General features: G+C 55.3%; 1 protein-coding gene across 1 annotated transcript in view; it reads left to right on the top strand.

Moving 5' to 3' along the window:
• HTT (huntingtin) overlaps window positions 1-22,890 on the top strand; it is a gene marked incomplete at both ends in the record, with an annotated part of 126,838 nt that extends 103,948 nt beyond the window's left edge. The window contains 21 exons of the mRNA XM_080697081.1: window positions 677-799; window positions 3,086-3,299; window positions 3,647-3,792; window positions 4,934-5,111; window positions 6,662-6,757; window positions 7,693-7,880; window positions 8,991-9,117; window positions 9,201-9,301; window positions 10,339-10,493; window positions 10,881-11,020; window positions 11,886-11,968; window positions 13,070-13,200; window positions 13,324-13,453; window positions 15,257-15,412; window positions 17,886-18,076; window positions 18,958-19,072; window positions 19,147-19,360; window positions 19,759-19,864; window positions 21,345-21,507; window positions 21,684-21,844; window positions 22,677-22,890. Coding sequence (XP_080553207.1) covers window positions 677-799; window positions 3,086-3,299; window positions 3,647-3,792; window positions 4,934-5,111; window positions 6,662-6,757; window positions 7,693-7,880; window positions 8,991-9,117; window positions 9,201-9,301; window positions 10,339-10,493; window positions 10,881-11,020; window positions 11,886-11,968; window positions 13,070-13,200; window positions 13,324-13,453; window positions 15,257-15,412; window positions 17,886-18,076; window positions 18,958-19,072; window positions 19,147-19,360; window positions 19,759-19,864; window positions 21,345-21,507; window positions 21,684-21,844; window positions 22,677-22,890 — 3,132 coding nt within the window. The remainder of the gene's footprint in view (window positions 1-676; window positions 800-3,085; window positions 3,300-3,646; window positions 3,793-4,933; window positions 5,112-6,661; window positions 6,758-7,692; window positions 7,881-8,990; window positions 9,118-9,200; window positions 9,302-10,338; window positions 10,494-10,880; window positions 11,021-11,885; window positions 11,969-13,069; window positions 13,201-13,323; window positions 13,454-15,256; window positions 15,413-17,885; window positions 18,077-18,957; window positions 19,073-19,146; window positions 19,361-19,758; window positions 19,865-21,344; window positions 21,508-21,683; window positions 21,845-22,676) is intronic.
• Window positions 22,891-25,984: the final 3,094 nt, after the last annotated feature.

The following is a 25,984-nucleotide window of genomic DNA, read 5'->3' as shown; positions in this document are numbered from 1 at the left end:
TAGCACATGCCAACCCACCACCCCTTCTACCATTTGCAAGTGGACACTGCCCCCTGCCCTGGTATGTTGTCATCGCCCTTGCCCCTCACACCTGAGAATTAGGAACTGCCTGGGACCTTGAGAGAGAAACTAAAATCTCAGAAACCCGCAGCCAAGCCAGGTTGGTGGCGCATGCCTCTGGTCCTGCCTCTACTCCTAACAACTTGGGAGGCTGAAGTAGGTAGATTGCAAGTTCAAGGCCAGCCTGGGCAACTTAGTGAGACCCTGTCTTAATATAAAAAATAAAAAGGGTTGGGCTGTAGCTCAGTAGTAGAACATCCCTGGGCTCAATTCCTAGGACCACAAGAAAAAGCAAAGGCCAAAAGCTCAGCAGCTGAGGTAGAGGACAGCACAGATTATGTCCTGGTTTCCCAGTTTATTTGTTAAGCATCTCCTCAGCCCTGTCCTCTGGGAAGAGAGTCAGACTCCCAAACAGGTTTGGGTGTGGAGTCAGCTGTGGGGCGTGCTCCTGCCTCCTGCTGAGTTCAGAAAGACTCAGGAAGCTGCCTAGTTGAGGAGGAGAGTGGATGAGGTGGGGAGCGGCAAGCGCAGAGGGAGCTGGGAGCCAGGCAAGGAGAGCTGGGAATCCTCCAGGGCTCGGCTCATGAGTCCTTTCCCATCTTGCTCTTCTTCCTAGGACTGGTATATTCGCCTCGTCAGATCCCATTGTTGGACCAAGTCAGATTCTGCGCTGCTGGAAGGTGCAGAGCTGGTGAATCGCATCCCCGCTGAAGACCTGAGCGTCTTCATGATGAACCCGGTAGGGAGCAGCCGGGGAGGGAAGGCCTAGCTTCCAGCTGTCCTTTCTGAGTTGAAGCTATCTCATCTTCATGTGCTCAACGTCAACAGCCACAGGGTGGGGCTGTCTAACCCAGAACAGGACAGACATGGGGCTCTGATCCAAAGTGGACAGCATTGGTGTGAGGGGCTATTCCAGATGGGCGCAGGATGCTGTTTTAGCCATGTTAGAATCCAGATAGAGGTGCATTGTTTCTTTTTTCTTTCTTTTTTTCTTTTTCTTCTGTGGTACTGGGGATGGATCCCAGGGGTATTCTACCTCCAGCCCTTTTTTTTTTTTTTTTTTTTTTTTTTTTCTGTGGTACTGGAGATGGAACCCAGGGGCATTCTACCTCCAAGCTACACCCCTAGCCTGATTTTCATTCTTTATTTTGAAACAGGGTCTCACTAAGTTGCAGAAGGCATCACTAAGTAGCTGAGGCTGGCTGCGAACCAAGATCCTCCTGTCTCAGCCTCCCAAATGCTGGGATTACAAATGTGCACCACCATACCCAACACCTCTTTCTTTTCTTTTCTTTTCTTTCTTTCTTTCTTTCTTTCTTTCTTTCTTTCTTTCTTTCTTTCTTTCTTTCTTTCTTCTTGTTTTGCAGTACTGGAATGGAACCTGGGGGATTTCTAACCCCAGGCTACACTCCCAAAGCTATTTTATATTTTACTTGGAAATAGGGTCTTACCAAGTTGCTGAGAGCCTCACTACGTAGCTGAGGCTGGCTTTGGACCTGTGCAATCCTCCTGTCTCAGCCTCCCAAGTGTTGGGATTACAAGCGTGCGCCACCGCGCCCAGTTTATTCTTTATTTTTTTGAAACAGGGTCTCACTGAGTTGCAGAGGACCTCACAAAGTAGCTGAAGCTGTCTGTGAACTGAGATCCTCCTGTCCCAGCCTCCCGAATGCTGGGATTAGAAGCGTGCACCACCATGCCCAGCTCCTGCATTGTTTCTAGCACAGCATTTGTGCTCTTGAAGGAGGTTTTGGTGGGCACAGGCTGCGTCAGTTTGTCATCTGTCTTGTGGTGACAAGGACCCCTATGCCATTGGTTCCTTAGTCGGTGATTACTTACCTGTTTGTGGTGTTTTGGAAAGTGATCTGTAGTGGTAAAGAAGGCCCCATCCCGTCTAGGTGGTGGGAGGGTCTCCCCGCACTCACCCCAGTTGGAGGGTGAACTGCAGAGCTGACACAAGGCTTGAAGAGCATAGATTGCCCTGTCCTCTGCTCCATGGGCAGGTCCTATGAGGATGCCCCTTTCATGTGTCTCTCAGCCATGGCCTTAGTGCCGTTCCTTTTCAGACCACCAGGACAAGGCTATCTGGGACTCATGTAGGCCCAGCGCCGCCTCGGTATATATGGAGTGGGGCTGGATAAGTGGGAGCTGGGAAGGTGCTATGGTGGTGGAGGGGCACAAAGCCAGAGGGCCAGCATGGGGCCGGGTGTTCTCTGCAGTCCTAGCTGTTAACTGGTTTGGAAGTAAGAGTTGCACGGAAAAAGAAGTAGAGCTAGGTGTGGTGACGCACACTTGTAATCCCAGTACTTGGGAGGCTGAGGTTTGTGTCAGCCCCAGCTACTTAGTGAGGCCCTCCACAACTTAGACCCCATTTCAAAATAAAGAATAAAAAATAGGGCTGGGAAGTAGAATGCCCCTGGGTTCTGGCCCCAGTACCGCCAAAACAAAAGGAAAAACCCCTGGGTTCTAGCTCCCATACCGCAAAAGAAGCAGGAAAAAAGGAGTAACTACCCAGAATCAATTTGCTGAAGTTTATTTTATCTTACTATCCACACGGTGGAAGCTGGTTTAGTGAATGACCAATTGGATTTTCTAACTTTGCTAAGTGGGCTTTTAATGACTTTAAGGATTTGGCTATAAGCACAGGACTGTTCTGTTCGGGGCACTGATGGAAAGATGTTTTTCTGAATATCAAACTGATGGGTGCTCTGTGTTGCGCTGATTTCTTGGAGGCCCGTTAGCCTTGATGCTCTGTTTCTAGCAATTTAAACTTGTCACAGATCTATGAGCGTAAATATAAACGGTACTTTAAAGCACTCAGAGAGACCTGGAATATTTAGTGAGCCAGTGTTAAATAGAATTTTTTCAGTATTTATAAAAGGTGTAGAACAGAATGTTCTTAGAGGCGTTCCTTACTGTGCGCTCTCCCATATTGTCTCAGATACACCTGGTTAGCCTTGCTTGTGTTTCTCTTGCCTGATAGAAAGCTCACCGTCTTTGTTGTGTCTCACCTTTGACGCTGATTTAGGAGTTCAACTTAAGCCTGTTGGCCCCATGCTTAAGCCTTGGCATGAGTGAGCTTGCTTGTGGCCAGAAGAGCCCCCTCTTTGAAGCTGCCCGTGGGGTGACTCTGGACCGCGTGACCAGCGCCGTCCAGCAGCTTCCCGCTGCCCATCAGGTCTTCCAGCCCTTCCTGCCAGCAGAGCCCACGGCCTACTGGAGCAAGTTGAATGATCTGTTTGGTAATTTAAATTTTAAAAATCTTATTTTCAAAGAGTTGTGGGCCAGTTAGTGCTCTTCATCAAGCGAATGTATGGTCAGTACTGTTGACCTAATGCACTGAAAGCCCTGGCGAAGGTAACTGAGAAATAGAGCCAGGGTTTTTAGCTCTGGGTTTCCTTGTGTGCTTGCCACTCGGCCTTGTGTTCAAATAGGCTTCCCAGCCCTGCGGGAAGAGAGTTGAGACTGTGTGCAGCCAGGCGGGTGCACTGCCGATGTACTTTCTGGGAGTCTCCCAGGATTGCTAGGCGGCTCCCGAGGGGAAGGGGCGGTGCTCAGTGCAGCCCCACACGGAGGTCTTGTGTTCTAGGGGATGCTGCGTCATACCAGTCCCTGACCACACTGGCCCGAGCCCTGGCACAGTACCTGGTGGTGGTCTCCAAAGTGCCCACACATTTGCACCTTCCTCCTGAGAAGGAGAGGGACATGGTGAGGTTCGTGGTGATGACCCTCGAGGTAAGAGCCGCAACAGCACTTGCTGTCTCTGGGAGGGGACACGTGCTGGCACCAGGGGGAAGCGCTTCTGTTTGACGACCAAGAGCTTAGAGCACACTGGCCGGCCTCCCTCTCCATCCTCATGACAGAGCACCCTGCCCCTCCCACTCCCCCACTGCTTCCACAGGGGCCTTGGCAGGTGGGCAACGCCCTTGCACCCCATACAACAGACCTAGCATGCGCCCTAATTTTAATGATCTGGGTGGCACGTTGCAATTTAAGCTGGGCCATCCCTCTGGCTATTTCAGCCATGGGGGATCTAATACCTGGCCCCTAAAGTGTGCGCACACTCTGGGCATCTGCCTGTCCACACCACTGCCGGAGGAGAGCCTGGCCTGTCTCTCCCAATGCCAGCGACACGCTGCCCACCCTGAGCAGAGAACTGCCACCTCACACCGAGAAAAGAGCTGTCCCCAGGGCGTGCATGCGCTGTCAACAGCTGTGGAGAAGCACCGCTCTGAACCAGCCAGGTCGGAGGTCTGTGACCTATCCCGTTCCTCGGGCCTCAGCTTGGTGAAAGACAAGAGAGCCAGCGTGTGCTCACAGCACAGTGACCACACTTGTTGCTCCCTGTGCCTTCAAGAGGGCGGGACGCTGCGTCCTCGCCTGCGTTCTCACAACAGCCCTGTGTGTGGACCCTTTGTCCCCATTTCACAGAGCAGGACATCAGGCCTGGGGAGGCTCAGGGACTCCCCCAGGCTCTCACGGCCAGGCCAGCACTTGAACCGAAGTCCTGCTGTCCTCAGAATCTGAAACCCAAAACAGCTTCACGCTGTGACAGACAAGCTCTGTGCCACAGAAGCCCCCGACCAGGGTCTCTGCTGGAGACCACATGGCCAGGAGAGGTTTCTAGAGGAGCCCATGGCACTGAGGGAGAAAGAGGCAGTCAGGTGCAGGGGTCCTCAAGAGGAGAGGGGAGCTTTGGGCAGGCGATGGGCCAGGCGATGGGCCATGACTGAATGCAAAGGAGACCGAGGCAGCCGTCTGGGACAGCTGGCTCAGTGCTCTCCTTCTGATCCCGGCCCTGTCTTCTCCCCCTTGCCCCACAGTCTGGGACAGAAAGCGCTGGATGGGTGTTTTCTGACACAGAACTTCCCCGTAGGCCCTCTCATGGCATCTGATGCAAGAACAGATCCCGCTGAGCCTGGACCTCCAGGCCGGGCTGGACTGCTGCTGCCTGGCCCTGCAGCTGCCCGGCCTCTGGAGCGTGATTGCCTCTGCAGAGTTCGTGACCCACGCCTGCTCCCTTGTCCACTGCGTGCGATTCATCCTGGAAGCCAGTAAGTCCTTGTCCGTGGACGCATTTGTTCCCCGGCAGCCAATGATCAGTGATGCGTCAGGTCACAGAAGTTTCACCTTGTGCCACCATCTGTCAGGAACCAAGGGCCTGAGGCAGAGAAGTAGATGAAATGTGGGCCTGGCTGCCGGGGTCCAGCCCTAGCAGAGTCGGGGTCTGTGTGAAGGTGAGGGGGAAAACCGAGGCCGATGAGAGAAGACGACACACGATTCAGATTCAATCTTCTCCATTTTATTCAGGATTTGTTACAGTTTTTATACTTTATTTTTTGGCAGAAAAGCAAGAGCATAGTCATGCAAGCAGGATTACCAAGGACAGTAAAAATTATTATTCTCTATAAAGTTTAGGGCAAGGGTGCTGGACATAGTATGTTTTGTCTCCCTTCACAAGGCTGTCTCAAACTTAATTGCATTCAGTGGCTCTAACTAAGGTCAATTTGAACTTAATATTTGGCCCAATATCTTCATCCTTGGGAAGATATCTTTGCCGCCTGAGTCTCTCACAAGCCGCTCCCCATAAGTTTTAGTTATAATGTTTATACATAAAATTCCAATTATACATATTAATCCAAATAATCCTAAAATAATTTTTTGAAGAAAGGAATGCCAGACATACTTCATGGGGGGTCTACGCCGTTGCAGATCCCCTGATCGAGCTTTCTCAAGATCTGCAAGAAATTGCTGTGGCACCTGGCCTTTGGAAGGCCCATCTCTTCGCCTCCAGAACCCTAGCATCTGCACTAGAATTTAACTTGAATTTGCTTTGCTGGCCATTTTGTTTGGTTTTGGAGTTGCAGCTTTAAAAAAAAAAGTGCTTTTTAAGTTTGTGTCCCTTTGATCTCTGGTCCTAGTCAACTGTTTGATGTTCTTAGTCTTACATGATTGTAAGATTAATAAGATTACATTCAAAAGATGTGTTGGAGTTGAAGTGCGTGTTTCTATATACTGCATTGTAATACTAATATATTGTAAAATAAATAAGAGTGATTCTTTTCAAGGAACAGTGCCCTCGGCGAAGGTCATTAGTCAACAGTTTTTAAAAATTGAACATTATAGTTTACATGTTAGGGGGCATTTTGAAGTTTTGTATTTTCAAATTAAACATTATAGAGTGGTGCTTTGATGTTTCATTGTTTAAATTATTTTCATCTGTGTACTTGTAGTCAAGTTAAAAACGAAGATCCAGGGATTGATTTTTAAAAGCCAGGCGTCTTGGGGGTTAGAGTGATGCTTTTAGCAGTAATGAATTGTGAACAGTCTGATATCCTTCAGGGTAAAGATGGCAGACAGGACGGTAGATCTAGAGAGCTCAATGTAAAGACATAAATCCTTGCACATTTGTGGTTAGCTAAGAAATTGGAACCTGCAGTTGGCTGGTATTTTCTGTTGGACTAGAATTGGTTCTAGGAAATGTAGGCCTTGTTTGCCATGGCTTATCACTGAGCTTTTGGGAGGCTGGACTGTACAAATGTGAAGATTCGAGTAGGAGGGATGATAAATGTGGGCAAGTCTCATCTGATTGCTATGGTTTTAGTCGCAGTGCAGCCTGGGGACCAGCTTCTTAGTCCAGAAAGCAGGACGAGCACTCCAAGGACTATTAGAGAAGAGGAAGTCGAATCAGACATACAAAGTAAGTCTCAGGACCCATTTTTCTTACCTGTTTCTCCGGGGGCTTGAAATTCATTCACAAGAGACTTGCACAGCGGGAAATGTGGGTTCTTGGAAGCTGCCTGAACTTGGCTGCCCTCTGTTGCCCACCCCGAACCTGAGAGGCTTGTAGTCCGCACTGTGTGCACGCCCTTCCCTCTGCCTCGCGCCTCCCCCTGCTTCTGCGCCGCCACACTTCCAGGCCCTCTCTGACCCACTGCCTTCCCCTCGGCCCCCACCTCAGCTCGCCCCGTGCTTGCAGTTACTCCGAGCTCCTTGAGGGCAGGGACTGCGCTTTCCGTCTCTGTGTTCCCAGAACAGAGCTTGTAAGTGATCAGCAAATGTTTGTTGAGTGGTGAGTGAACAAATACTAAGGAACTTGAAGTTGGTAGACATGCTCACATGGCATGCTGTAACCTGGGTGTCTTCCTGCCATGTCTTTTGGTGGATTTTCAAAAGAAAATTCCTGCTCTTTGTACAGAAAAATGTCAAAATCACCATCATTGAAAGCTGCCTTGGGCTCAGACACAGCTGTAGCTCTTTATGCTCTCCCCTCCTGGTTCTGGGTTAGGTGTTTGCTGTAATGATGGTGGCAAGGCTGGTTGGAGAGAAACATTCCGGCCCAGTGACTCCTTGTTCTCCAGCCTCCAGCTCTGGAGGCCGCGAGGCCCTTCCCACTCCTTCACCCCAGGGCAGGCAGAAGGCCACCTCCATCCTGGCCCCCAAATGGGAACTTGTGCCTCCCAAGGCGGTGTCTTCTGGCATTTCCTCCTTGGGGGCTGAGGTTAGGCTGGTTCTGCTGCAGTAGACCTGGCAGAGGTGGAGAATTGAGGTCACACCCCAGGCCATGCAGGGGAGGGCAGCGGGGTTGGGGTGCTTGGACAGAATGTCCCTTCCTGATCATGCCCGCTTGTGTAGATCGCACGCACATCATCACGACCTGCACGATGGTGGCAGAGATGGTGGAGTCCCTGCAGTCGGTGCTGGCCTTGGGCCACAAGAGGAACAGCCGCATGCCAGCATTTCTTACAGCAGTGCTTAAGAACATCGTGGTCAGCCTGGCCCGCCTCCCCCTTGTCAACAGCTACACGCGTGTGCCCCCCCTGGTGAGTCAGCGCGCCACCCATCACGCGGGGCCCACGGCTCTGGTGCTCCTCGCGGGGCTGGGATCTTGTCTGGTGGTGCCCTCCTCACGGTGCGCAGCAGGGTAGTAGAAATGCTGGGCTCTCTCAAACAAGCTGAGGCATAACATCGCTGACTAAGACTCTGTCTCATTGACAGATCAGTGTCGGACGCGTCTAAAGTAATTATAGACTACTTAACAGTAACCAGAAATAGTTCCCCTTGAGTATCTTCCTTCAAAAGTAGTCGCCTTTGGAGAAATCTGCACACATTGGCAATCAGGCCTGGTTGGAAGAGACTCAGCTTGTGGGGGAGGGCTGGTGGTGGCCATCTGAACCTTCTGCAGTAGACTTATGTCATTCCCCAAGGCTGCTGAGACCGGACCTGCCCCTCTTAAGCAGGAAGGAGGCGTGGCTGGCATTGCTGTGCAGGCGGCGCAGGCCCCTCCCCACACACCGGCCAGCCTCCTGGGTTCGGGAGCATGTGCTTCTGAGACAAACCTCACTGTATTGGAGGGACACGGTGGGGGCGGTGTAGCAATGCAGTCGAGAGGTTGTTCCATCAGGAAGTGCTGGGGGTTCTGCCTGCATGGGCCGTGTACCATAGGTGAAACTCAAACAAAGGCCCTCCCTCATCCCTTACTGGTCAGAGAGGCAACTGTGTGACGGAGCAGGCCGCGTGGTTGGTGGATCCTGCTCCTGGAACTGCGCTGTGTCTTTCTCAGGTCCTGTCTGAACAGTGTCTATCCAAGCTCCTAAGAACAGAGCTGGACTTCACAGAGATTACAGATTCTGTCAGGACTGCCTGCCCCCGTGCATTTGTACACGGGGCAGAACCTCATCCACGTTTGCCCACTGTTTAACACGGAACTGTTGTGTATGGGCACAGGATGCTGTGTGCTGCCCGACTCTGCTGCATCTCCTCTCCTGCAGGGACCCGGTTGCTGGGAACACCAGCCTGGGTGGGGAGCAGGGCGAGGCCAGGGGGCACGCGTGATAGGGAGGGGCAGAGCCTCTTGCGGGAAGACGGCGCTGCGCCCATGGGCAGTGCTGCCTCACTCGGTCAGCCCGTGTTCTTTCCTTTCCTCTCCTCAGGTGTGGAAGCTGGGGTGGTCACCCCGGCCGGGAGGGGACTTTGGCACAGTGTTTCCTGAGATCCCCGTGGAGTTCCTCCAGGAGAAGGAGGTCTTCAAGGAGTTCATCTACCGCATCAACGCTCTAGGTACCCCCCCCCCCCCCTGGTCCTCAGACACCACACCGGCCCACTGCCTGTGGGCCTCTCCAAAGCCGCACTTCCGTTCCCAGGGTGGACCAGTCGTACCCAGTTTGAAGAAACTTGGGCCACCCTCCTCGGCGTCCTGGTGACCCAGCCGCTCGCGATGGAGCAGGAGGAGAGTCCGCCCGAGGTGAGACGCAGCGACTCGGACCTGGCTGGCGGGGAGGCTAGGCATGGCAGTTCGTGACTCGGGTACTGCGGGAGGATGGCTGGATTATGTTCTGACTGACACTCCAGAGCAGGGACGGGTCTCAGGCCCTGAGCTTTGAGATCTGAGGTGTCCGGTGGCGTGGTGTACTTTACTGCAGTGTATTCCATGTCAGGGATCAGTAAGATGCAATTCTTTCTTGAAAATATCTTTGAGATCTGTTTTCTTTGAAATCTGGCCTCTGGTATTGGGCGGAGGCCTGTGGCTCAAAGGCTCCTGGATCCGGGGCGTGCACGGGCCTGCGCCCGTTGCCCCTCTGCAGAGGTTCCACTGGCCCGTTCCATTCTCTTCTGATGATGCACAGCCAGAGGTAGTAAAGGCCCTGGGGTACGAGTCCTTGACCCTGGCCGGGGGTATCACACGAGCTTGCAGGACAGCAGTTCAAGGAGTGGACATGTGTCACAGTCATCGACAGTGCATAATGTGCTGCCCCTGAAATGAGTGAGGAGAGTTATTCTTATTTGGAGTTTTTGTCTTGTTTGGTGGTACTGGGATTGAACCAGGCAGTCTACCTCTGAGCTACATCCCTAGCCCTTTTTATTTTTATTTTGAAACAGGATCTCACTAGGTTGCTCATAGTATCGCTAAGTTGCTGAGGCTGTTCTTGAACCTGCAATCTTATCTCAGCTTCCTAAGTAATGGGATGGATTACAGGTGTGCGTCTCCACACGGCTTCATATTTGCGAGTTCTTTGCTCATAGGAGACCTTGTTTGAAAGTCTCCTGACATTTGCCCATCCGATTTATTCCAAGGCACAAGTGTATAGAGTGCCGCCCCCATGACAGGTAAATAAATAAAGGCAGACAGAAGACCCTGGCTAGGGAAGCCGTCTCTCTCTGAGGCCTTAGCTCTGTGTCCTCCCTCTGAGAGCAGTGGCCTGTGAGCTGTGTGTGAAGTACAGGCAGAACAGGCTGTGCTGTCCCACTCTCATGTTGCTGATGTGTGGACTGTCCTTCCAGGAAGACACAGAAAGGACCCAGATCCATGTCCTGGCTGTGCAGGCCATCACCTCCCTGGTGCTCAGCGCCATGACCGTGCCTGTGGCTGGCAACCCAGCCGTGAGCTGCTTGGAGCAGCAGCCTCGGAACAAGCCCCTGAAGGCTCTCGATACCAGGTTTGTCCAAGTCCCTGGAACTGCGGCAGGGAATGGTGAGGTCCTCTCCCCAACCCCAGGGGCGAGCAACTCCCCAGCATCTCTTCCTTTGCTGCCACATTGAAACAACAGCGTCATACGTGTGGCCCTGTCACAAGCCAGCAGATGCAAAAGTAATTTTGTGGCTACCACAGTTGAAAAGTTAAAAGATGGGCCTGAAATTATGTGGGGTCATGGAGTGCTGGGGGTCATTGGGGCGGGGCGAGCACTTGCTCACTCTTGGTGGACGGGTATCAGTTCACTGTCTGTTGTTCTCGGTTTCTTTCAGCAAAGCAGAATGTCCTGGTGGTCTCCCCTTGTAAGGCTTTGAATGAAGCAAGTGTTCTTTCCCTGTGTTCTGAACTTCAGGTTTGGGAGGAAGCTGAGCATAATCAGAGGGATGGTGGAGCAAGAGATTCAAGCGATGGTGTCCAAGAGGGAGAACATCGCCACCCATCACCCCTACCAGGCGTGGGATCCTGTCCCTTCTCTGTCGCCTGCTACCACAGGTACAGGGAGGGCTGTTGAAGTAGAGCTGGAGGACCAGGTGTGGCGGGACCTCCCCTCCCCGCCAGGGGCAGGCCGCCAGAGGGGAGCCCGCCTCCAGGAGTCTCCAGGCCTCTGAGCTTTAGTCTTGAGAAAACAAGTCAGGAGAGAATTAGAAGAATCATCTCCTGCCATTTGAACTGTGGGAAGCCAGGGAGCTTTCGGGGCTGGAGATGGCGCAGTGTGCAAGCACATATTCTCTGATGCCCGCTGGTGCCGGGCTCTGCGCTGTGCTGCTTGGCATGGCTCTACCAGCACCTGCCCAAAGACACGCGCCGCACTGCCACCTGCACTGTCACTTTCTCTCTTGTCTTTCTTAAATGCATGTCTTCTGTCGAGCAGTGTTTTAGTCTTATGATCCCTTGTAATTTAGGAGTTGCCAAGCACTTGAAGTACCTCAAAGGCAGACTCTGAACGATGTTTGTTGTACAGTGTGCTCCCTGGTGCTTACTGGGGTGGCCTCTGGGCCCATGGACTCCATGAGCCTTCCACAGCAGGTGGGCCCTGCATTGATGCAGACAGATGGCTCCAGGGGCACGGGGGCCAGCACCTGCTTCCAGGAGGGGAGGCGAGCACCACGGGAGAGGGTGGGCCAGACTGGGTCTGGCCCAGGGTTGGCAGGGACAGTACAATTTGTTATAGAGAAGAAGCAGCAGTTTAGTTTGCCCACCAGTCCTGCCAGCTTAGGAGGTTATAAAATGGAAAACAAATAACAGAAGGAAAGGCTGAGACCCTGGAGCTCTGCACAGCTCGTGGGGGGGGGGGCAGGGCACACAGCGCGGGCAGGAACGGGCAGTGGGCAGAGGCTCCCAGTGTTCTGTTCCACAGGTGCCCTCATCAGCCATGACAAGCTGCTGTTGCAGATCAACCCTGAGCGCGAGCTGGGCAACATGAGCTACCAGCTGGGCCAGGTGAGTCCTGTGCTGCCCTGCACCACTCAGACCTGGACACCATGGCCTCCAGAAGAAAGTTTTTGGGGTTTCTTAAACTAAAGGACATCTGTTTCTATTTACGTTCTTTATTCCAAAAAAGTTTTAAGGTATTTCAAGGAGCAGTGGTTTCTGCTTGCTCCTCTAGGCCAACACCTGCATTCTGTCACTTTCGCGGAGAAGTTTCTGCCCTGTGTTAATTGAGGTGGCCACGAGGTGTGCCCTGCTTCTTCCTGGAGTGTTTCTGAAGGGCAGGCTGAGCAAGGGGAGCCCACAGCCCTGGCTGCCTTGCATTCGCGAGGCTGAGCCTCCGTCCTCCGTGTTTGTGTTGACAGTCAGTGTCCACCAAACGCAGCGGGGTCTTGTTGAGGCTGAATACGGCTCATCCCCGCCCTGTCTGTGGTGTCTGCTGGTTCGGGAGAAGAGTCGTGGGAGTGGAGAGTGGAAGAGGGTGGCTGAGTGTGGGACCGGGTCTGAGCCGCGTGTTCGCAGCCCCCTGCCTGCCTGCCTGCCTGCCTGCCCGTGGCTGCTCATCGCGGCGGCTGGGACCATGAGAAGAAGTGCTGGCAGCACCTAGGGAAGCACCCGGAAGGAGGCCCAGAGTCGTCCCCAGGGCTCATGCTGGAGCCAGGCCTCAAGGCCCGGCCTGGGCTGCCTCTGACTGAAGCCTTGAGGGTTCAGGACTGCCCCGCCCTTCCTACCTGCCATCTCCAGAGCAAGCGCCCTCTCAAGCCTTTCTAAACAAGCGGCTCCACCCAGGTGTCTGCCACCAGGCTGCCAGGGAAAGAACTAGGTTTGAAAAGAAATCCACATACAATTCCCTGTGCGGGGGCCTTTTTCAGACCCTGCTTTGGAGCCCCAGTATCCCTCTGTACATGTCAGGCTTCAGGCCTGAGGCTGAAGCTTTCTAGCAGCCATCCAGCCCCTGCCCTACCTGCTCAGCAGCCTCCCTGCCTGCAGTGGTGGGTCTGCGCACCCCCTGTAAGGGACAGGCCACACCAGTGACTCCAGGGAGCCCGGCTGCACCTACCCGGGGAACCTGAGTCGCCCAGATGCAAGCTCAGGGTCCGGTTTCTGTGGCAGGTGTCCATACATTCCGTGTGGCTGGGGAACAGCATCACACCCCTAAGAGAGGAGGAATGGGATGAGGAGGAAGAGGAGGAGGCCGATGTCCCTGCGCCTGCATCTCCACCCACGTCTCCAGTTAACTCCAGGTTTACATTGGCCTTTTTAAAAAAAATTTGTTTGAAATTCGTTAGTCATTCTATTTGTTTGGGGTGCTTCTTCAAATGAACCCCTCATCTGTGTGTGGGGAAATGCCTGTGTTTCCCCTGCAGGAAGCACCGGGCTGGTGTCGACATCCACTCCTGCTCACAGTTTTTGCTCGAGTTGTACAGCCGCTGGATCCTGCCATCCAGTTCAGCCAGAAGGACTCCGGTCATCCTGATGAGCGAAGTGGTTCGCTCTGTAAGTTTTCTTCCTTCCCCGTTCCTCCCCACGGGGTGCACCCATCAGACCACCTGCACACCACATACATGGAGGCCACATACACCACAGCGTACATCAGGCAGCACAGCTATAAACACGACCACACACACCTAGATACACGTGGTAGAGCACTGCATGCGTCAACACACACAGACGCGTGCACCACACGTGGGCATACCAGGTACACACCACACGTACACGCACCACACACATCGTGTGGTTCATAGTGTCTCAGAACCCTGAAGAAACTCCTGCAGACTCCACTTAGGATGGTAGATTGGTGGTGCTCATTGGTGGAAGGATGGGTTTTCACCTTCAGTCCAGGGCAGGTTGATAACTTAGAGTATCAGTTGCTATCACAGTCCCACAGCTCATCGTGTTTGTCTGTCTCTCCCAGAGCTATGACACACAGCCCACGCCCCAGGCCTCTGCTGAGAAGCCCACGCACAGTGCAGTGGTCGTGCATGAGCAGCCTCAGGGTCCTTTGCTCTCAGCTAGGGAGGGCCCTAACGGGCATTTCCTTCTGTGGGTTATATTGATCAGTATTGACAAGGCTGGAAATTAAAAACTGAGGAGCTTTTTAAAACAGTTACTTAGTCCTTTTTTTTTTTTTTATGGTACTGGGGATGGAACCCTTCTACCTCTGAGCTACACTCCCAGACCTATTTTATGTTTTTATTTGGAAACAGGGTCTCATAAGCCGGCGAGGCTGGCTTCGAACCTGCGCGATCCTCCTGTCTCGGTCTTCCAAGCACAGGGATTACAAGTGTGCGCCACCACGCCCGGCGTAAAACAGTTACTTAGTCCATTTTAAAATACTAGTGACAAGCCGGGCGTGGTGGCGCACCCTTATAAACACAGCATTTGGGAGGCTGAGACAAGAGGATCGTGGTTCACAGCCAGCCCCAGCTACTTAGGCCCTTTGCAACTCAGTGGGACCCTGTTTCAAAATAAAGAATAAAAAATAGGGCTGGGGGTGTAGCTCGGAGGTAGAATAACCCTGGGTTCCATCCCTAATACTGCGCAAAAAAAAAGAGTGACAACAGTTTTTTAAGAAATAATTCTCAACATTTAGTGAGAATGACTTTAATATTTTTTCAAACGTCTGATTGATTAGAAAACAGATTCTCTTGTTTGCTCTGCATTCAGTCTGTTACTATTATGTCACCTCTAGAAGATTTCTGCGCCCTTGGGCAAGCATGAGGGTGTAAAGGCAGATGACAGCGATGTTACTATGGAAACAGCTCCCTCAGGAGCCCCTGGTAGGGTGGGGTGTCTGGGCAGCTGGGATTCCTTGAGCATGCTGGGACGGAGGATTCCCTGGTTCCAGCCTTGCCCGAAAACTGGCATCGGAGATGGGAGTCTTGGGAGACGTAAAATAATCGTCAGATGTTGATTTCAGAAATAAACAGTCGCCCATTTATCTGGGGCTTCTGAGGGCCGCCCCTTGTGCCAAAAGGAGGGCGTTTTGAAACAGCGGGGGTAGCCTTTTCACAGGCTGCCCGTGGACGAGCAGCCTGTGCGGTCGGCAGCCCAGCCCCAGGCTCGCCCTCCAGCTGGGGTGTGTGTGCACAAAGGCGTTGTTAATGGCACCCGGTGGCCGGCCTCCCACCTGTCTTAGTTCCCAGGCTCGTGCTGAGCGCTTCTCCCAGGCGGGGCGCTGTGGGTTGTTTCACTCCCCTGTGGCTGTGAGAGCGAGTCTGGCCACCTGCGCACTGTAGCCACGTTGCACATGTGCCTCCCAGCGTAACGTCCCCTTGTCCCGATGTCCCACGTCTCCAGCTCCTAGTGGTCTCGGACTTATTCACGGAGCGAAACCAATTTGAGATGATGTATTCGACGCTGGCCGAGCTGCGGAGGGTGCACCCTTCAGAAGACGAGATTCTCATCCAGTACCTGGTGCCCGCCACCTGTAAGGCGGCCGCTGTCCTTGGAATGGTAAGTATGGTGGTGTGAAGGGTTAGCTGGAGAGAACGCTGTCCTTGTCGCTGCCGCCCCCCAGGGACTATGACGTGTGTGGTGGCTGAGCATGATTGAGGACTCCTGTACCTTTTGGTTCTATGTTGTTACAGTTGACCATCCTCATAGCACCACGGTTGTGGTGGCACAGGGGTGGCACAGATGGCGGGAACAGGACTGGCTTCTCCAGGCAGCTGTGGCCTGGCAGCCCAGCCCTGCCTCTGATGAGTTCTGGGCCCCTTGTGCTTCTCAGCCTATGCAGTGTCCCTCCTGGGAGTCACAGGGTACATTTCCACCCCCAGCATTCCACTGTGGTAACACGTTCTTGACTTTAGGGTAGGTGTCGTCCCTTTGCAGTGTTATCGCAACACACCTTATGGACTAGGTAATTTATCGACACAGAGCATCAGCGGCTCACAGTTCTGGGCTCCGGGAAGCCTAAGATCAAGGCATCACAGATTGATGTTAGGTCGGGGTCCTCTCTGCTTCATAGCAGATACCTTCTTGCTGTGTCCTCTTGTGGGGACGGGTGAACACTCCCTCAGACTCCTTTGGTAAGGACGTTCATCCTACTCACTGCCCCCGTGGCAGGCTCTTCCTTATGCTTTGCTAGTTTATTAGGATCCAGCTGTGCAGCGTGCCTTCCTGTCCTGTGCCCTTCTCACCACGTGGCACTTGCCCGATGTACACAGACACACATGTGAAAGTGATTGCCTGCAGGTCCAGCCCCGTGTCAGCGTAGGAAAGGCGTCAGCACTGTCCTTAGAAAAGAGCCACTCCAGACTTGGGGAGTGGCGTCTGTGGTCTGTTTCACAGCATGATCCCCTGACTGATGCTCCTTATTTACGTGTCTCGGGATCCACTTTTATGATACAGGCAGAAATCGACTTGATCAGTGGACATGTGAGTGGCTGCCGTGTGCCTGACAGTCCAGCCCCCGCCTCTGATGAGTTCTGGACCCCTTGTGGTTCTTAGCCTACACAGTCTTCCTCCTGGGCATTACATTGTACATTTCCACCCCCAGAATTCAGCATCTGGGGCCACTCTCAGGAGTAGCATGGAGGTCCCTACTGGGGCCTGTCCCAGCACTGCAGCACCCGGCACGTGCGCAGCTCCTCCTCCTGCACCCACCAGGCCTGGCCATTGCCCAGCAGATCACACGCAGGTCATGGCAGAGCCCTCTCCCTCCTCTTGGACTGTTGCCATAGGTGTGTTGCCGCTGAGCCTCGAGGCTGCAGCGGTGCCATCCGTCATAGGTGGCCCTAGCCTGGGTCCTGCTGGAGACTTAGCGCTGTCTGGGAGCAGGACAGTAAGCACAGTGGTCCCCTTGTGTGCACAGGCCCTTCAGAGCAAGGGCCCTCGGGGTACTGCCAGCCCATGGCAGAGCTGCCCAACTTGCGGGAGGTCCTTTCTTCTCGGTGGGGGGCTCAGCTGCCAGCTCGGCTTGCATTGTAACTGTGGCTTTGTGCTCAGACCTAGAATCCCCAGGCAAATGTAAATCAGATATATGATGTAAGCAGTAATAATTTTAAAACAGATCCCAAGACAGCATGGCGCACGGGCTCCGGTTCCCAGTCCCTGTGCACAGATGTTCCTTCCTGAAGACAGCGAAGGCGATCGCGTGTGACTTTTAGCCTGTTCTCTAAAATTTCTGTGGAGAGCACTGTCCCCAAGTGTGTTGCTTTCTGCACCCGCTGTGGTTGGGTCTGCAGCTCTCACTCAGCGGTAGATCCTGGCGTTGCGCCTGCAGATGCGGGACTTGAGGCCTGCGGAAACAGTCCTCAGGACACTGCCACACAGCCCAAGGGTCACACTTCCGTGGAGGGCTGCGTGGCCAGACTGCCCCTTGTTACTTTTGTGGGGCCAGATGAGGCCCCAGCCCACCTTTCCTGAGGTGAAATGATCCACAAACGACTGAAGTGCTCACGGGGCCGCTTCCTGTGAAGGCCCTTCTACACTGCTAAGGAGTCCTAAGTGAAGGGTATGGTGTGTCTAGGTGTACATTCAGCTCTGTTGTGTTTAGAATACCAAGAGAAATTGATGCCAATTTGGTCCAAGTTAGCAGAGACTAGTATTGGGGGAGGGTCCAGGACTACCCTTAGGAGCATTCTGCCTCCAAGCTACACCCGCAGCCCTATTTTACTTTTTCCTTGGAAACGGTCTCCCTAAGTTGCTTTGAGTCTGCGGTGCTCCTATCTCAGCCTTGCAAGTACTAGGATCACAGGTGTGCGCCACCTCACCTGGCCAGAGCTAAGATTCTTTAAATCCCCTCCCAGTGGAATCTCAGGCTGCACCCAGTCCCCAACAAGGAGCAGTGACAACACTCGTGAAGGGTCTCCAACCAGGGACCTCAGGGAGCAGGCCAGGGTTCTCACAGGGCCCGTGCATGGCAGGGCACCGCCTCCTTGAGCTGTCGGTCTGGCTCAGGCAGCTTGTCTGTGCTTGTGCCTAGGACAAGGCAGTGGCCGAGCCGGTCAGCCGCCTGCTGGAGAGCACGCTGAGGAGCAGCCACCTACCCAGCCAGATTGGAGCCCTGCACGGAGTCCTGTACGTGCTAGAGTGTGACCTTCTGGACGACACTGCAAAGCAGCTGATCCCGCTTGTCAGTGACTATCTCCTGTCCAACCTCAGAGGAGCTGCCCAGTGAGTGGGGCCTGGCCAGGCGGGCGGGGAGGCACCCTCCTCGGGACAGGGCCTGAGGTCAGTGAGATGCAGGACACAACGACATGCCCGGAGCTTCCCTGGCTGTCCCCAGCGAAATGAGAAGGCCTGCTGCTGCATCTCCCGGGCACGCCCGCCCCACCTGTACGCTCTGCCCACGTGGAGGCCTGGGGCGGGGCCCGGACTCGCACAGAGTCATCGTTAGCACCCACGCTCCATGCAAGGGTTGAGTTGTTTCATCAGGCACAGAGTCGAGGGTAGGGTATGGGGGCTAGGACAGAGGGCCAGGTGTCCCCTGACAGAGGTACAGTTTGGGCGGGTGTTAATGGGGAGGTTTGAAGTAAGATGGTGAGGGTCTTGGCCCCGGGTGGCTGCAGTGAGTGAAGTGTCCTGACAGGATGGTGTGAGCAGGGCATGTTTGGGGGTCTGCTCGGCAGTGTGGGCATGAGTGGGCAGGAGGCGTGTTTGGGGGTCTGCTCGGCAGTGTGGGCATGAGTGGGCAGGAGGCCACCTTGTCTAGGCTAGGAGTGGCACGGGCCTGCTTGCCGGCCCTTAGCCCTGTCCTCATGAGCCCGAGCCCAGGCCCAGAGCAGGCTTGCACAGAGGACACAGGAGTGCTGGCTCTGTGAGGGTGCTGGGCGCAGAGGACAGGTGGACACGGAGCAGAGCTGGCCTGGTGCCGCAGATGGGAGGGCCAAGCAGCGGATACAGACGGGGGAGACCGCTAAGAACCATGGTCTAAGCAGCAGAGGTGCCCTCGGAGTGGCTTCTGGGAGCAGCAGGCGTGCGAAACTTTGTGCTCCAGACCAGCTCTTTGCTGTGGAGGGAGCGGCCATTGAGCTTGACTGTTGTCTGGATTTCAGCTGCGTGAACGTGCACAGCCAGCAGCACGTGTTGGTGATGTGTGCTACCGCCTTCTATCTGATCGAGAACTATCCTCTAGACGTAGGGCCAGAGTTCTCTGCGTCAGTCATACAGGTGAGCGGGCTGTCTGCCAGTGGGTCCCTGTGGGACTGGGGAGGAGGTGAGAACCAGCCTCCTTTCTTGTCCAGATGTGCGGGGTGATGCTGTCTGGCAGCGAGGAGTCCACTCCGTCCATCATCTACCACTGCGCCCTCCGAGGCCTGGAGCGCCTCCTGCTCTCTGAGCAGCTCTCCCGGCTGGACGCCGAGTCCCTGGTCAAGCTCAGTGTGGACAGAGTGAACGTGCACAGCCCGCACCGGGCCATGGCGGCCCTGGGCCTGATGCTCACCTGCATGTACACAGGTAAGCGTCTTGGGGGGGCCATGCGCCCAGTGATAAGTGCAGTCAGTCCTGCTTCTGTCCAAGTAGGCAGGGGCACACTCCCTTGAGGGCCACTGGCCTATGTCCCTCTGATGCAGCACTTTTAGTATTGCCCTGAGCCAGCCCGGCACCTTGCAAGAGATTGCATTGCCCAGGCAGGGCCACTGGCAGAAGTCACCTGCTACTTGGCTCTCGGAGCAGCCTCTGGTTGCTGAGCCCCATGCCTGAGCAGTGGGGCCAGGCTGGGGTCTGGCTTTTCAGGGCTCACATCTCCTGTTTTCCCATCACCTTGGTGATCTGTCAAGCTCCTATGTGCATGGCGCTGTCTGTAGAGGTTTGGGGTTTTGATTGTGTAACCTTCCACTGAACACTTGTTTCAGGAAAGGAGAAAGCCAGTCCAGGTCGAGGCTCCGACCCTAACTCTGCAGCCCCGGACAGCGAGTCTGTGATCGTTGCTATGGAGCGGGTGTCTGTTCTCTTTGATAGGTAGGAAGTACAGCCCACCCTGCAGTCATGGAATTCCTGGAGCCAAGCCCGGAACGGTCGTCCTCTCTGAACCCCAGCTCTGGTCCCGCCAGTGTTCTCTGCCTGGCTGGGCCCGGGGTTCTCTGGTGAGAGGCCATCCTTGGGCCCGGGAAGAGTGTGCTGCTGACTGGCCCAAGGCAGCCCTGTGCGTGCCCCTCTCTACTGAAGGCCTCAGCTGCGGCTTGGGTACTCAAATGCTCAGACCCTGGGCACTGGTGTGGTGCCACTTCAGCAACTAGACAGGCCCCTTCTGCCTTTCCTGAGAGGAGAGCTAGCTGGAAACAGGGTCCTTCTCATCCCTGAGGGCCTGGGAGGGCGTGCAGGGCACTCAGGGGCAGTGCTGGGACTGCACCAGAAAGAGTAGCAGTCAGAACAAATTGCATCTTTGACCTTCCAGCCTGCCTGGTGGGCGTGTTGGCTTCGCTTGCCCTGCTGCAGAGTGGGTCAGTGCCTCAGGGCCTTTTCTCCTGCATGAGGCCCCCTTGCCCTCAGGCCTCATGGCGCTGGTGACGCAAAGGCCCTCGGCCCGTGGTGGCCTCCCAGTTGGGCTAGTGGGAAGCCATCTGGCTTTCCCAAGAGCTGTCCTTGGCAAGATGAGCTACTCTGCACAGCTGCCTGTGTGTCTTACTCGATGTTGAACCCAGGGGCATTCTACCTCTGAGCAACATCCCAGACCCATTTAATCTTTTATTTTGAAACTAGGTTGCAGAAGGCCTCGCTTAGTTGCAGAGGCTGGTGGTGAACTTGCAGTTTTCCTATCTCAGTCTCCCAGATACTGGATTACAAACTGCACCACCATGCCCAACTGTGGCCATTCTTCCAGAACATGCTTGTCCACAGAGTACCGCCATAGCCAGCTCAGAGACAGCTGGGCACATGCAGGTTCCCCAGCCACCCCCGCCTTCATGGAGCTCATGGTCTAGTACTGAGGAAATAAACATTCCAGGGAACAAGGAGAGGAGACGACTCTGTAAGGCCACTGGTGGGGCCAGGAAGCTCAGGCCCAGGGGCACTTCACAGAAATGAAAAAGCCAGGCATGGTGGCAAATGCTTGTTGTCCCAGGACCTGGAAGGCTGAGGCAGGAGGAGTGCGTGCTCGTGGATAGCCTCGCAACTTAGCTTAGTGAGGTACTCCGCAGCCTAGTGAAGCCCCTGTTTCAAAAATAAAATGGGGGTATGTGCTTTGGAGGTAGAATGCCCCTGGGTTTAATACACAGTACCATTTAAAAAAAACAAAAAGTTTATAGAGCATTTTAATGTGGAGAAACCTTTTCTGCAGGGCTGCTACCCATCACCATTTCTGCTGACTCTAGCTGCAGCCTCTGGCCTGCTGGAGTGCCCTGCCGGTCAAGGCCCCTCAGCCCTGCTCCCTGTTGGCTCTCCCAGGCAAGGTTGGGGAGTTGGGGTCAGGGCCAGGCTCTGATCTCGCTCCTCTTCCCAGGATCAGGAAGGGCTTTCCCTGTGAAGCCAGGGTGGTGGCGAGGATCCTGCCTCAGTTCCTGGACGACTTCTTCCCACCCCAGGACGTCATGAACAAAGTCATCGGAGAGTTTTTGTCTAACCAGCAGCCGTACCCACAGTTCATGGCCACTGTAGTGTACAAGGTGAGGGTGTCTGCACACGGGACGGGGCCAGGGCGGAAGAGTGGAGGTGGAGTCGACCTCAAACTTCAGTACGCTTCTGCGGGGCCAGCTTCTCCCGCAGGCGATGGTCTTGGCGCCCCATCAGCGCTAGGCAGACTCTGCCCATTCTCACGCTCAGGTGTTTCACTCTTCCCCAGGTATTTCAGACCCTGCACAGTGCTGGGCAGTCATCCATGGTCCGGGACTGGGTCATGCTGTCCCTGTCCAACTTCACGCAGAGGACACCAGTCGCCATGGCCATGTGGAGCCTCTCCTGCTTCTTTGTCAGTGCATCCACCAGCCCGTGGGTTTCAGCGATGTATCCTTCCCTTGGTCCTTGCGGCTGGGTTCTTACCCGCCGCCAGTCCTTGCCTATTCTCTCAGCATCAAGGTTCAGGTTTTTTCGGAAGCTTTGAAAACCTTAGCGGAGCCCCACAGACGTCAAGGAGACATTGACCCAGCCCCACGGGCATAACGCATTGACAGGGACACAAAGCAGAGGGTCCAGCCCTCTGCCAGCCAGGGCTGCCTGAGGGGCTGGTGTTTGGCAGTGTTGGCGGGGGGCGGAGCAGCTGGGGCCAGCACTGGCCCTGCAGCTGCCTGGCTCTCATGTGTTCCTGCCTCCTGCCGCTGGGTTTTTCCTGGTGCTGCTTCTCATTAGCTCTGTCATTGTGCCATGGTCGTCTTCCTGGGGAGAGGCATAAGTAAGCCCAGTGCCCATCCCAACAGTGCTGGCAGCCAGGAGTTCCCCTTTAGGCAGCCTCCACCAAGGCAGATCATAGGAGCCTTTGACCGATGCGGCTGTCTGGGTGCTGACAGAGCAGCCTCTCCCAGAGAGCCTGGGCGAGCCAGCCAGGCAGAGCCCCGGCCTTGCCTTCCCTGTGCCAAGTGGGAGCCCCAGCTGCCAGCCAGCGCTGCGCAAGGAGCCCACAGGTAAGTGCTGCAGAGCGTACCCCAGGAAGTGAGCTGCTGGCTCCTGGGAGAGAGTGGCTTGCTGCGGGGAGAGGGGAGCAGCGACTGCCGCCACAGCCCAGGCCGCCTCTCTGCTGCTCCCAGGCCCTTCGTAGGCCTGATCAGGAAAGGAGTCCCTGGGGAGGATGGGGAGGCCCCTGCCCACCCCTGCCAGCATTCTCCCTTGACTCCTCTACCAGCCTCCCGCACGTCATCAGCAGGATGGGCAAGCTGGAGCAGGTGGACGTGAACCTTTTCTGTCTGGTGGCCACAGACTTCTACAGACACCAGATAGAGGAAGAGCTGGATCGTAGGGCCTTCCAGTCAGTGTTTGAGGTGGTGGCAGCTCCGGGAAGCCCGTACCACCAGCTGCTGACCTGCTTGCGAACTGTCCACAAGGTCGCCACCTGCTGAGCACCTGTGGAGGGCAGGCCGAGAGGGCGGCCAGGGCCAGGGCCTGGGCCTCTGGGAGCCTGCGCCGAGCACCCACCACTGCCGGGCTGCCTCATGTGGGCCACCAACCTGTGCTTGTCTGCCCGTGGTGGGAGTGCTCTCGGCTGCGAGGGGCCGTGCAGGGAGCGTGCAGTACACTGGGGCTGAGCCTCAGACCCACGTCAGCAGCCTCGCTGCAGCTGGGCAGTGCCAGCAGGCCGGCGTCTTCTCGCCTTCCTGCCATGGTCGCCAGGTTGCAGCTGCCCTTGCGTTTGGTAGACATCCTGGCTCTCGCGGGTTATCCCACAGGTAGATGCCCCAGCTGGCTGGAGTGCACGCCACACGCCTCCCCAGCAGGCACGCCCGCCATGCCAGTGTCTGCACTCGGACGCTGAGGAGAGTGGCAGGCCGAGGGCGCCAGATGCCCAGCGCCATTCTCCATCTGTTTTCTTCTCAGGACTTAAAATTTAATTATATCAGTAAAGAGATTAATTTTAACATAACTCTTCCTATGCCCGTGTACAGTGTGTGACTTGGAAGGCCTGTGCTGCATGTAACAGCATCTGTGGAAGTGGACAGGCCCACTGGCCACCGCTCCCTCTCCCGTAGCTACTCAGTCCGGTCAGGCAGGTCCCCAGGTAGCCCTCCTAACAACCATGGCACTTGAACACACACCCCTTTTTATTCATTCACATCTCATTAGAACATCTCATTAGAGAGGTACTGGTGTCCAGAATGTCACGACAGCACCCTCCCTGGGGGCGGGTCTGAGAATGGAGGTTTGAGAAGAGCTGGGGTTCCAGGCCTGTGCTCTTCCCCTCCCTGGGCAGAGACAGCTCTGTGTTCTCCATCTGCCAATAAGGGATGTGGCTTGCTCCCGCCACTCAGCCCGCCTGGCCACGAGCAGCCTCTGTTGCATTCAGAGGCGCCGGCTCCCCGGGAGCCAGCTCACTGGTGCTGGCTGGACCACTCTCTTGCCTCCTCTGCACAGTGGGGCCGATGGGCGCCTGGCCTGGCAGCCCCCAGGGCATCGCTGAGCTGAGTCTTCCTCCTCTTGGTCAAGAGTTAAGCTCGCTGTCTCTGGTGACTGTGAGGGATGGATCTCAGCACCGCTTCTCCCCATTACCTCATCATCTCTGGGTGCCCCCTTTCAGCCCAAGGGAGTGCAGGCCCGCAGGCAGGGATGAGACTGTAGGGAGGGGAGGGCCCGCGGCTGGTCAGCCTGTGGCCTGGAGCTGTCAGAGCTGCTGCTTCCGTGCCAGGCCCAAGTCCCAGGGCCAAGCCTCCTATTTCCAGGCCCCACGTATTCAAATCCTTTGACTGGAAGTGAGTCCTGGACAGGGGCTGCCTTGACTTACTGCGTGGTTGCTGCCTGGCCGTGCACAGGCAAGGCAGGAGGCAGGCCTGGCTAGTTTGGTGATGGCTGTATTGGTTGGTTTTAGCGTGGTAAGTGGTGATCATTTGGAGCTGTTCCCCAGAATGCAAAGGAGAGACCTTTTGATCTGTCAGGTTGACTGCACATTAGTCTGTGGGGTGCTGCCTTGAGACCCCGAGCATCCTCCCGTCCCTCTCTTGCAGCGCCAGGTGGAGGGCAGCCAAAATGCAGGTTGCCTGCTGCAGTGTTTAGGAGGGGTGCCGCGGGGTCCCCTCAGCAGCCTCAGCTAGCATGAGGCTTCTGCCAGCCCCAGCAGACACCTCCCTGAGCCAGCCCAGCCCATCCTGGCATTGGGCAGTGCGAATGGCAGAGATGGATCTGGGTCTTGAGGACGTCAGGAGAAGCTGCTGAGTTTTAGAACCTGAGGAATCACCCCATTTCCCCTTACTGGCTTGGGGTTCTTATTTCTCATCCTTGCTTTCTACTAGAAAGCCTGCTGGTGTTGGTAAACCAAGGGCGAGTCCTGAGAACAGTGGCTGCCAGTCCCCAGGCTGCTCTGAGGCAGAGGCTCGGCAGTGGGGCCTTGCTCCTGGCTGGATGTTCACATTTGTAGGAAGTAGCACTGGCTGGCCTGGTGGAGCTACCCCTTGGTACTCTTGGCACTGGGCTCGCAGGTTTAATTGGCGTCCTCTCGTTCACCCGCCGAGGCACAGGCTGGAGCCCAGCCCTGGAGATCAGCACCAACCCCCAGCCCCCCGGGTGCTCCAGAGAGGCTTTGAGTTTCTGAGTGAGGTGTGTGTGTGAATTAACTTACGCACACGCATGTGCACACGTGCACCCCTCAAGACAAACACAGGAGGCTCCAAGAGCACCGTGCCCGCTCTTCCTGGAGGTTGGCTTCTGTGAGACCGTGGGGCTGTCAGCTGTGACTCGGAAGAGCGGCGCCCAGTAAAGGTAGGGGTCGTTGCTCGTTCAAGGCCCCCTGGAGGAGCGGTCCACCTTGGCAGCTCTGCGAAAGCATCGAGACTTTTTCAAGTTCTTCGAAATACAGATTTCCAAATGTTCCTGAACATGTCAGTTCGGTTGTCGGGTTATTTTGTTTTGTTTTCTGTGGGGAGATGGGCCATCGTTTTAGTTTTCCTGCTGGTACTATCAGGAGAGCGTTTAATGAAACCAGGGTAGACTTATTTGGCAATGCACTTCTGCATGTTTCTTCTCCAACACCGTGCCTCCCTCCCACTACTGACCCTGATGTATGGAGCTGACTTTCCAAGTGCCCTTTAGCGTTCTTTCTTGGTTTTGCCTGCACATGCACCCTTTGGGAGGAGAGAGTGGAGCGGAAACACTTCCAGACACCCAGAATGTACGTCAGAGAGGGCTCCGTTCCCTGGAGGGCCCCTTCACTGAGGGGCCTCCTCCCTGTGGAGCTGAAACCGCCTGCCTTTGCACTAGGCTCACGGGTCTTACAGAGCAATAACTCGGCACACACCGTCTGTCTGGCAGGTGGGACTACCCCTGGAGAGGTCTGGAGCGGGCTTGGCTCTGCGTGTTTGTGGGGGGGTTGGACTTAGTTTCCTCTTGCTACCTGTGAGCAGGCATCCTCACTGGGGCCTTGTCCCTCCTTCCCTCTGTGCTGGGTGCCGAGACCACAGCTCCTGGCCCCAGCAGACCCAGAGCCACCCTCGAGGAGGGGGTGAAGAA

Source organism: Muscardinus avellanarius, assembly GCF_963383645.1.
Source record: "Muscardinus avellanarius genome assembly, chromosome: 6".
Lineage (NCBI taxonomy): Eukaryota > Metazoa > Chordata > Mammalia > Rodentia > Gliridae > Muscardinus > Muscardinus avellanarius.
Note: the sequence above shows the minus strand (reverse complement) of the source record. Positions and strands in the feature narration are given on the sequence as shown.